The 12,365-nt window shown below is 36.6% G+C and overlaps 1 protein-coding gene across 1 annotated transcript in view; it reads right to left on the reverse strand.

Annotated features, from left to right (window-relative positions):
- LRPPRC (leucine rich pentatricopeptide repeat containing) overlaps positions 1-12,365 on the reverse strand; it is a 119,410-nt gene that overhangs the window by 58,142 nt on the left and 48,903 nt on the right. Inside the window, exons 15-20 of the mRNA XM_012804047.2 lie at positions 4,423-4,450; positions 2,427-2,484; positions 1,240-1,346; positions 951-1,028; positions 561-605; positions 80-193 (exon numbers count right to left, since the gene is read on the reverse strand). Coding sequence (XP_012659501.2) covers positions 80-193; positions 561-605; positions 951-1,028; positions 1,240-1,346; positions 2,427-2,484; positions 4,423-4,450 — 430 coding nt within the window. The remainder of the gene's footprint in view (positions 1-79; positions 194-560; positions 606-950; positions 1,029-1,239; positions 1,347-2,426; positions 2,485-4,422; positions 4,451-12,365) is intronic.

The raw sequence follows: 12,365 nt of genomic DNA on the forward strand, positions 1-12,365 counted from the left end.
ATTTTTGGTTTTGTTTACTGTTCATCTATAAAGAAATTTTTACCTTAATAACTTATTAAAATATTTAAACAAATATTACCTCTTCTGAACAAAGCACTAATATGAGTTGCTTTAGGACATCTCCTATAGGTTGATTTTCAGCTTTTAGTTTTTCAAGTGTAGACTCCAAATCAGATGATTTGAGTTGCACAGTCTATAGAAATGGAAAGAAAAAAGGAAAAAAGTTCACCAAAAAAAAAAAAAAAAAAAGAAAATGCATGCCTTTTCACTCTTTCCCTTAAACTGACTTTACTCTCTGCTTTCCTAAATGTCATCTATGCTACCAGGAATATTAGTTGGGAGTTCCATGTGTAGACGCAAGGGGTTTATGAACCTCCTGAGACTATACGCAAATTTGTTAGATGTGTCAATTTTTCTGAGATGGGTTTTTACCAACTTCCTAGGGGTATAAAGATGATAAAAATACGTTAGGAACCATTGCTTTTATAAAGACACAGGCTAGAATTACCATTAAATATGGTTATTTTAACATTTAGAATCCACTTCCAAAGTCTACTTACTTTTCGAGAGTCTATCTTCTCTCTTTCAACCAACACATAAACATCCTAAAATTGGGATTTAAATTATCATACAATTAGAAAACATGGGAAAATATATTAGCAAATTTCAAAATAAAACTTTGGAAGTCTCACCTCATTTTAATGCTACTTTTCCATCTTTCCAAAATTATGCATTAATTTTATTTATACTTTACTAATCATTATAATTAATGTTTTAAATGTATTCTTCAATATATAAATAGCATTTACAATCAAGGAGAAGCTTTATTTTATTGGTTGTCGTTGAAATAATATTTTTTTGATCAAAAGCATCATATTTAAATAAAATCACAACACGCTTTTATATATAAATTACCCATTTTATCAAGCTGATTACTATTTCACACACACCTTAATTAATTCAGGAACGTGGTAGCTATCCAGTAGATTGCGAATGCCTCTGTAGATATTTTCAGGAATTTTCACATTCTGTGAGAAGAAAAGGGGGGGGACACCCCTGAGTTTTTTAGACAACTAAACTGAAATTTGTCTAACAGAAATTATCTCAGACATAATTTAAGTCTCCAACTCTTGCATGTCATTGAGAAGTGGTCTGGTTGTACTTAAAAGCAGCAATTTCAAATCTAATAGATACATGTCAGGCAGGACAGGCATTATATAGCAAAAAATGAAATGGTACCATCTCCTTCAGCTGATGGAAGTATTGTCTCAAATGCTCCTCCTTGGCCTGTACCTCTGAGTCACTCATGCTGTCAATCAAGTTATAAAGAAAATAGCCAACAGCTTCTGTGGAAAAAAACAAGAGAAAGCATTCCACTAAAATTACCAAGACTGTCATGTTATCAAGATTAATTTATAAGAAATCATTTTGGTGTGAGATGTCACCCTGATGAGAGGCTCTGAAATGGCAACAATGATCACTGAGGCATAGAGATTATGTGGTTTGGGAGCACATATCTAACTGGTGAGTGAAAGGAATATTAATTATTTTCAGACCGAGTGACAGCTTTTCAGTACTGAATCTTACTTCAGTCTATTTTTTTTCTGCCGCTCTGTGACAGAAGCGGTCCTGCCCAAGGCCTTACCCCTCTCCTGTCCAAACTGCAAGTACTAAGAATAAATAAATGTCTTATACACATTTCTATACTAGTTTTTTTGTGGACAGTATTTAGAGAAGCACGTAACATTAGAAAGAATTTTTAAAGGCTGAGTATAGAAAGTTAAATAATTTTAATAAGCAGATACAGTAATCCTGTGGAGAGCTACCTATTAGCCAATGAAAAACCAAGATTAACACAGATGTTTTATAACAACAGTAATTTTCCTATGCATTCAAGCATAAAATATATAGGGCCACGTGTTAATACCTAGGATAGAAAATTTGAACTTTCTGGAAGGGTACTTACTTCTTACAGAAAACTACATAGTCTAAGCCTCATTACACGAAAAATGAAAATCATTAAATGTCAAAATAAAGCATTTTGGGTAATAAACTATATTTAAGTGGGAAAAAACGACAAGACTATTTTCCTACTTTGTATATTTAAAATTAACTACATCTCCAAAACACTAAAACCACATAAATATTAAGAATCACTGATTTTGAAGACTATTTCCGAAGGTGCTATAAGAAACAGTTCCTCATATTTGAATAGAAAAAGTTTACCAACCATGCCTTGAAAAAATAGTAATAAAAGAAAATATCTCGGATCTCAACATGTGGTTATCAATATCAACATTTATAACCAAATGTTTTCAAATTTCACTATCAAAAATAAATGTTTACTGCTATAATCCTTCTAGCACATCATTACCCAGAAGAATGGATTTGTGGATAAGTTACAATCATTGAAATTGAAACGCTACCCGATGGTCCTGTAGGTTCCTGGCAATATCGTCCATCCTTGTACAACAATTCTGTTATCTGGTAAGACAGAAAACCCATGCATTGCAGCAAGAGAAGCAAACAAGAACAAATACAATCTGAAATTGAATTCTTGAAATAATAAAGCCTCTCCCCAGTAAGATACTCTATATCACAGTAATTCAACAACGCCGCCACCCACCAAGGAGATTGTTTTGTTTTGAAATCATAGGTTTATCTTTTAAAAATAAAACCATGTTGAAGGAAAACTGCAATGTTTTCTGAAATGTCACAAAGAAAGCTTCTAAATTGATTTGTAAAGTGGTATGTAAACATCACTTTAAATGAATTGCTATACATCGAAAGTAGCTGATAGGAATTATCAACCCAAACTACTTCCCCTAATATTGCTTTTGGTCTTGTTGAACGTGGACAAGTTTCCACTTCTTAAATAAAACTTTTCTGAAATAATAATGCAAAATATCTTGAACCATCAAACCACTAAATAACCTGGCTTTTAGTTATTTCAGTGACAATTTTCCATTCATCTTAATGGCTCTAAATCAAAACGGGTCAAAAGATGTACCATGTTTGTTCTCACTTATTCCTATCAATTGAATTCACAAACACTAAGACATACAGAACACTTATTTTTCAAAGTTAAATCTAACTGTAAAACTTTAACTTAAAAAATTCAAATGTATCTTATAATAAAAACTATTACACAACTTATATATTGACTTAGATCTTTAAATACAGTATTTGACTGTATATCCTTAGGCTGAAGATAATAAGAACAGAAACATATGGTAGTTGTCCAAAGTGATAAAAGTCAGGAATTCTGAACTACGTTATGTGTATTCTACAACTATGCTTATTTGCTCTTAAAGCAGTGCCTGGTCTAAGTGTTAACAACTCATACTGTAGTAATTTCTACTACTATTTATTTGCTACTATGGAAAATTAGGCAAAACTGATCATATGCCACCATGAAAATCATGCTGCAGTTAATGGCAATTCAAAAGGCATCTAAAGCAGAAACAAGAAGTGTTCAAAAGAAAAGCAAAACACAGAAATCCTCACCTACAAACTGTTTTTTAAAAAATACACATATACGGCGGCGTCTGTGGCTCAAGGAGTAGGGAACCGGCCCCTTATGCCAGAGGTGGTGGATTCAAACCCAGCCCTGGCCAAAAACCAAAAAAAAAAATATAATAATAAAAACCTCTAAATTCTACACTATAAAAGGGTAAGTTTAAAAAAAAATACACATATAGCTGAATCTAACATGTACTTTTGGGGAAAAAAATTAAATTAAATAAATAAAAAATAACACACAAAAGACAGTAAATTCTACCAGAAGTTGTAGCTACGTATTAGATGTAAGCCAGTCACATTTCATACCAAATTTTGGATAAAAGTAATGAATAAATAATGAAAATATCTCTAATCAAAAAAATAATTATTTCTAGATATAAGTATCCCAACTATATATTAGAATGGACTATATAATTCAAATGGCAGTTCAAGTAATACTAGATATAGAAATTAACATTTAAAAAATACTTAAAATGGGGATTCCAAGTAATAATTGTGCATTATGATTTAATTAAGCTAAAAATCTTTCATAGAATTCTACTTTCTGCATAAAATCAGTTAATTTCTTTAAAAGGTAGGAGTATAAAGTTGGTCTCTGCATCATTCATATCTATAAGCACATGCACATTAAGAAAATTAATTATTAAATCTGTATGGTGAAATGTCACTATAATAATTGTAACAGCTTTCATTTGAAAAACTTAAAAACCTTATTAAGAATTTGAGACTAAGTCAAAGACTGCTTCAAGAAGAAATTTCATGCTTTTTTAAAACTACCAATTTCAAGATTCTAAATTCATAAACTTATGATCGTACATTCTAAATGTGTGATGCTATTAAAACTTTTGTTTTTAGTTTTTTATACACCACCTTATGATTTGCAATATTAAGAGCACTTACCTTGCTCCAAAGATTTATATTCATAGACCTGCAGAGGGCAGCAAAGGATTGAAAATGAACCCAGAGATTACAAAACATTTTAAGGTAAATTGCACTATTATTTTATATAATATCTTCAGATCAAACTCTTAAAACTAAATAAGCATATAAATATTGGCAAAATGAATTCGAATTTTCAGGACAAGGGAATTGAGAATGGTTGACCCTCACCTATCTGAATCTTCAAAATAAAGACCAATTTGGGCAAGAATAATTAAAGAACCACCCCTCCATTTGGAGTTCAAGTTTGATGGAGCAGGATATTTGCATGGTCTCAAAGTGACTGCCCACAGGCTGCTTGTTACTTGTAATGGGAAAAACTGTAACTACATAACAAAGAAATTGAACACCTTGACTAGATGATCAAAATTAACAGGTCTTTAGCATATACTGATAATTTTCTAAGAAAACAGACTGTCACCGTGGTAGTCCAGTGTGGGATGTATAACGTGACGCTAATTGGGGGCTGGAGGGAGGGGACTGAAGGACTATGCCAGTAGACTTCAAAAATGTTAATGCCATAAAAAACAAACACTGAAGAACTTTAAGTACTAGAGAAAATTGAAGAGAAATGACACCTAGCATTTATCCCAGAACTGGAATCTGAATATAAGGGAGAAATGCTAAAAAGGATAAAATGGATTTTCAGGTACCACTGACATTCCAGTTCCTAATCTCAGTGGTGGAGAAGAGGTATTGTTTCCTTTTTTTATACAGTACATTTAAGTTTTAGATACTCCTCTAAAACTTCAACACTCCTTTACATACAATACAGTTCACAATTAAAAAAGTAAAAATAAAAGTTCCAAGTTCTGACCACTAATAAAACAGTGGGGCCAGTTTGAACCCAGGCAGTTTGGCGGCAAGCCTTGGATAAATTAAATTAATTCTTGCCTTCTTGTCTGCCCACAACCAAAAGAGGTTTTTGAGGAAACAGACTTGAGACGATAACTGTTTGCTCTATATCTAATTCCATTTACACCTTTCTTCCTGTTTGAATAACAGGTTTGAAGAAACCAGCTCCTGTGAGGGCTATTTGCAGCTTTTAAGTGAGGTTTTTCAAGTAGATAACAGAATTTGAAAGAAAAATGTTGCCAAATCACGAAGGAACCTTGACATTCTACCCCTATCATAGATGGAAGAGTCTACAAAACCTGGGCAACTTTAACAATAGTTTTTATAAATTTCATATAGCAATGTTAACACCTACAAACAGTCTGGAAATGAAAATACAGTAGAACCTCCATGGTAGACCATCTCCCTACCCTGACCACCTCTTTAAATTAACCTAATTTTCATAGACCAGACATGTATGTGTCAGTACAGCAGGCCTCGTTTCCTATGTTGACCACTTCCACATGTTGATCAGTTTATTACACAGTCCCTGGGGTAGTCAACTTACAGAAATTCTACTGTACTTGTAAAATAATCCTTTCAGAACTTTTCAAAGCTTCTTTAGAGACAGAGATAGGGCCTACTACAAAAAGACACTTTTCATAGCATTGACAAAGCATCAGAGCCGCTTAGATATTTCCATTGTATATATTAAAAAACGGAGACAGTCAAATGTTAATTAACTTGCCATGATCACACAGCATATAAAACAAATAAAATGCAGAACCCTGACTTAAATGAGCTCTATCTAAAAGCTTACCATCTCAACAAATTTTAAACTTTATCAACAGATCCTGTCTTCAATTTGCCTTTGGTATATACATATATGCTTCCCAAGCCCTTTCAATCCTTCCCCAACTTTTCTTCTCTTTGTAAAAATGCTTCTGCATTATCTTTAAGAACTCATACAAACACATACACATTTGACCTGCATTACCTATGAAATTGTGGTTTAAAAAAAAAAATCACAAAATATTTTACTTCACATAATATTTAAGACAAAGTTGAATGAGGCATATTCAACTTTTCTCCTCCAATGTGAAACAGAATAGCATCAAGAATATGGTGTCAGATGGCACCTCTGCCTCAAAGGAGTAGGGCACTGGCCCCATATACCGGAGGTGGCAGGTTCAAACCCAGCCCCGGCCAAAAACTTCAACAAAACAAAACAAAACAATATGTTGTCAGGGCTCAGTGCCTATAGCTCAGTGGTTAGGGCACTGGCCACACACACTGAGGCAGGTGGGCTTGAACCCAACCCACACCTGCTAAACAACAATGACAACTCCAACAACAACAAAAATAGCCGGGTGTTGTGGCGGGTACTTACAGTCCCAGCTACTTGGGAGGTTGAGGCAAGAGACTTGCTTTAACCCAAGAGTTTGAGGTTGTGGTAAGCTGTGACACCACAGCTCTCTACTGAGGGAGATAACGTGAAACTGTCTCAAAAATAAAACCATGGTGTCAAGTACTGGGAGCAGTGGTGTGCACCTGTAGTCTTAGCCACTCAGAAGGCTGAGTCAGGAGGAACATTGGAGACCAGGAGGTCAAGGCGCCCAAGGGCAACATCATGACAACCCATTTCTAAACCAAACAAAACAACAAAAGAAGAGTATGGTGTCAAGCAAGGAAAATAACCACAGTGGAAGCTGTGGCCATCTAGCAAGGAGCTCAGCTTACATGTATGAAGGCAGAAATGGAGTTCAAATCACAGAGACAAAGAGACCAACAGAAAACAATAGAATACACAAGACACAGATATCTGAAAACCACTAACTGATGACATCCTCATTACTTCTTTTGCCTGAGCCCCTAGCTCCTTTTCAACAATGATTAGTAAGCAATTAAGAGCAAACACATAATTCTAGAACTCAATTCTGAAGAGGTCAGGAGCCTTACCCACTGACTGAAAAGAGGACCTTAAAATCTGACATTAAACTTGGTGACTGCAATAGGGCTATTTGGTCTAGTTTAGTCCTATGAGCTTTAGGATCAAAAACCTGGGGTTTTGAGCTGGGGGCGGTGGCTCACACCTGTAATCTTAGCACTTGGGAGGCATAGGCAGGTGGACAGCCTGAGCTCACAAGTTTGAGACCAGCCTGAGACAGAGTGAGACCCTGTCTCTAAAATATAGCCCAGCGTTGTGGCGGGCACCTGTAGTCCCAGCTACTTGGGAGGCTGAGGCAGGAGAATCACGTGAGCCCAAGATGTTGAGGTTGCTGTGAGCTGTGATGCCACGAACTCTACCAAGGGCAACAAAGTGAGACTACCTCTCAAACAAAACAAAACAAACAAACAAGAAAAAAAAAGTGTTTTTTTCCCCAACATGGAAGAAGCAACAGCAAACTATTGCCACTGGGTCAGAAAATCTCTGTTCATCACAGTTCTGATTTTCCATGTACTTACAAAGGCTTATACGCCTCCAAGCAAAGTGTGAGGCATTTCTCTTTTAGGTATTTTATATTCACAACCAAATTCTGACCTAGTATCAGGGCTACTTTGTCTCTTAAAAGTGACTTGATATTGGGCGGCGCCTGTGGCTCAGTGGGTAGGGTTCTGGCTCCACATACTGAGGGTGGAGGGTTCAAACTCGGCCCCAGTCAAACTGTAACAAAAAATTAGCAAGGCATTGTAGCAGGCGCCTGCAGTCCCAGCTACAAGGGAGGTTGAAGCAAGAGAATCGCCTAAGCCCAGGAGTTGGAGGTTGCTGTGAGCTGTGTGGTGCCATGGCACTCTACTGAGGGCAATAAAATAAGACTCTGTCTCTACAAAAAAAAAAAAAAAAAAAAGTGACTCAATATTCCCAGTAGTGGAGTTTCAGTAATACATAAAATGCATACTGCCCTTTCTCTCATTTGAATTTCAAGTACTGGTATAGTTAGGAGGAAAGAAAAGTCTTAATCACACTAAACATCATCTCACACTGAATTTTTCACTAACTTATTAGATCTAAATGCCCTTTACAATGCCCATATAATTAGCCATCTTTAAAAAGTTTAAAAGTAAAAATGCCCTAATGATCTTGAATAATCTCACCCTCATTAAGCAGTAAAGAATTTAAACAGTTTTCCTACAAGTGACTTTGCCTATATATGTTAACAGACAATTTATAAAATGGAAAACTCCAGGAAGGCATTATACTTGGTCGGTATTCAATTACCAACTCCTGAGCTTATCCATTTACAGACATACTGGCTTGCCACTTAAATACTGCTCCCAAAAGATGAAGAAAACTGTGTTTTCCAAAACTATTGTGGGGTAGCTTAAAAAACAAATGCGGGCCAAAACAGGCTGCAGACCACATGCTAGAAACTACCACTTCTTCCCTGCTTCTTTTAGGCAGGTTTTACTAAAGGTAGGTAACTGTTCCAAAATTTGTATTCCAATGGGTACAGACAGTATATCCAAATTTTCTTCAGGTTTACCTAAAGTGACTAGGGTATCTAATTGTAATATTCTTTAAAAGTCTTAGATGTCTGGCTTGGCGCCTGTGGCTCAAGTGGCTAAGGTGACAGCCACATACACCTGAGCTAACAGGTTCGAATCCAGCCTGGGCCCGCCAAACAATGACAGCTGCAACCAAAAAATAGCCAGGTGTTGTGGCGGGTGCCTGTAGTTCCAGCTACTTGGGAGGTGGAGGCAGGAGAATTGCTTGAGCCCAGGAGCTGGAGGTTGTTGTGAGCTGTGATGCCACAGCAGTCTACCCAGGGTGACAGCTTGAGGCTCTATCTCCAAAAAAAAAAAGTCTTAGATGACTAACTCCGAATAATTATTTTTGGCCAGGAGTGGCTTTTGGTGAATCTCTTGTGTGCTAATAATTACAAGAGTTGCAGGTAGTTAACTCTTATTGGCAAGGACACAATTGACCTGTGATTCAATGTCAATCAGTACTCAAGTTTTCTCCTACCCACTCAGCCAATTCTAAAGTTGCTATAGTACAACATGACCCTGAAGAGCACAAGACAGGTGACTGTTTCAATAACTATACTGCATGTACCATCAAAGGGATTTTAAAATATATATACTATTTGACTTGACATCAAACAAAAGAATAGCTTGGCTCCATTAATGCTGGGGTAATGGATTGTAATTACATCGATTACATTTTGAATATTTAGTAGTTTTGGGGGGTAGAAGGGGAAAAAAGATCACTTCTAGTCATACAAATGCTTTAAATTTTGCACATATTCTTATAAATAATGCCAAGTTACCGAAGCCTAACATTTTTTCAGTCTCTACAACAAGAAAAATTAATCAACAAAATACAGTTTTAGAGCCTACATATTTAAAGGGATTAGTTAAAACTTGTTCTTACTAAGACTATGGCAAGAACAAAAAGGAATTTGCAACTGTGCAAACAAACACTAAAGGGTCCTGGGTGGCAGGCCCTTTGTGAACCAGTTTAAAAACTGTATCAATATATAGCTACTTTAAAACCCAGGAACCGATTAAGCATCTTAGGAACTAACAAATAGGAAAATGACCAAGTATCAATTCAAATGGAAATGCAAATATACTCTGAAAGAAGATAAACTCAGTCATATAATCCTAACACTAAAAAACAAAACAAAGCACCAAGAACCTCTCAGCTTCCAGTCTGGGTTTCCTTCACTACAGTACTATCAAAACGCTTCTCTCAAAGACACTCAGCAGCCGTCTTTACCAATACCACAGCCACCACCCTCTTTCTTCAGGCCTGTCTTCCATATACCTCTGTAGCTTATAACATGGACTACACTCTCCTTTCTTAACACTTCCATGAGAAATGTTTACCATGCGGGATATGGGGCAGCGTCTGTGGCTCAAAAGGGTAGGGTGCTGGTCCCATATGCTGGAGGCGGCGGGTTCAAACACAGCCCTGGCCAAAAAAAAAAAAAGAATACCTACTACTTACTAATAAAAGATAACCTATTTAAAAAAAAAAAAAAAGATGCTGGACATGCTCATTGCCGTCACCCGATCACTGTACACTGTATCTATCGAAATATCGCATGTACAACATGAATATGCGCAGCATTTGTCCCTTTCAAAGTAAAAATGAAAAACCTGCTCTGGCTTTGAGACTCTACTGGTTCTTGCTCTATCTCTTCTCCTTTTCTTCACTGATTCCTTTCAGTAACTCCCCGGGATCTTCTGAGAAGATTTTCCTCTCATCTCTTTACAAGGTTTAAAAAAAACAGAACTCGGTTGGGTGCCTGTTGGTGAATGCTTATGACTTTAAAAATAAATATCCCTAACATATACTATCTTATAAATTAATTTTAAAACATCCAATAAGCTTATGAATATGTGTTCTAACTCTGCTTGATAGTTAGAAAGATGAAAATTCCAAATCATTCACTGAGAGACATTTATCATGTATCAGCTATGTCAAAATCAAAAAGCATTATCGTGTCCAGGACCTATAATTTGGCAGGCAAAGGAGTACTTCCATACATTGCTGGTAGAAGTGTGAATTGTCAGTCTGAGCTAATAACAGCTGCTTTTGGAAAATAACATGGCAGTCATTATTAAAGAATACACATACCCTTTGAAATAGAAACGACTTTTTTAGGTTCTAGCCATTAAGGAGAGAAAAACTAGTATACAGGTATACGTACATAATATTTAATGCAGCACTTTGGATTTTTTGTTTGTGGCAAAAATTTAGTAACAATCTGAGTCCATCAATAAGGGAGTGGTTGAGAAATTATGGTATACTCATGTACCATGCCATCTTCTCTCCAGGTATTAATAAGCAATTAGATTTATATCAGTGAAACAAGAGGGTGTCCATGCAGTATTGTTAAGTGAAAAATGAAGACCAGAAGACTATATCACATTTTATTTTTGGGGAGAAGAAAACCCTAAATGCCTTTTACAGGTGTCTGTTTTCATACAGAGAAAAATACAGAAAGACATATGCGAGGTAATTTTTTTTTTTCAGAGAGAAAGAGACTTATTCTGTTGCCCCAGACTGGGTTCAAGCAATCCTCATGCCACATCCTCCCAAGTAGCTGGGACCACATGCACCTGCCACAACACCCAGCTAACTTTTCTATTTTAGGAGAGATGGAGTCACTCTTGTTCACACTGGTTTTAAACTCCTAACCTTAAGAGATCCTCCTGACTTGGCCTCCCAGAGTATTATGATCACAGGCATGAGCCACAGGGCCAAGTCTACATGTCTCATTATTTCTACTGCCAAAGTCTTTATTCAGCTCTCATCATCTGTGCGGAAAGGAGTTAACACTGCAGACCTGGGACTGCTGTTCTTGGGAACTCAGATTTCAGGAGGGTTCTACCATTCCCTATCAATGCTTCTATACAGAGAAAAATATAGAAGGATACAGGGGAAGAAATTCTTTCCTTCTAGGAGTCTGCAGTTTTGGTGCATGCTAAGTGGAAAGTACCTACATGGCTGATCCAATAAAAACCTTGATTCGGGGCAGCGCCTGTGGCTCAAAGGAAGGGTGCTGGCTCCATACAGCAGAGGTGGTGGGTTCAAACCCAGCCCTGGCCAAAAACTACAAAAAAAAGCACCCCCCAAAACCTCAGATTTCTGGGCTGAGGTGAGCTGCCCTTATCCACATTTCATGTGTTATCAGAACTCACTGCTGGAGGAATTAAGCGTGTCCTATGAGTCCACTAGGGGAGGACTCTCGGACGCTTGCTTCTGGGTTCCAGTGTGTGCTTTTTCCCTTTGCTAATGTTGCTTTGTAGCCTGTAAAATATCTTAGCCATGAGTACAACTACAGGCTGAGTACTTGCCAAATCCTGTGAGTATTCCAAGAAATCACTGAAATTAAGGGTAGTCTTGGAGACTCCTGACATACCACTTTACCATTTATTTTATGAAAAAATTCTAAACTTTCCCACTTCCCAGCGATGATAGCCCACAATGGGAACTGTATTTATCTTAAACAAGTTAGAAACCAGAAACAGTAGTTTCAGACATTAGACAACAGGCAGTAGAAAATAGTGATACCTGAAGGAAGGGACACAAATAACAAGAAACAAATACTTACCCC

The sequence above is a fragment of the Otolemur garnettii genome, unplaced genomic scaffold (genome assembly GCF_000181295.1).
Source record: "Otolemur garnettii isolate 467f Iridium unplaced genomic scaffold, OtoGar3 scaffold00024, whole genome shotgun sequence".
Taxonomy (NCBI): domain Eukaryota; kingdom Metazoa; phylum Chordata; class Mammalia; order Primates; family Galagidae; genus Otolemur; species Otolemur garnettii.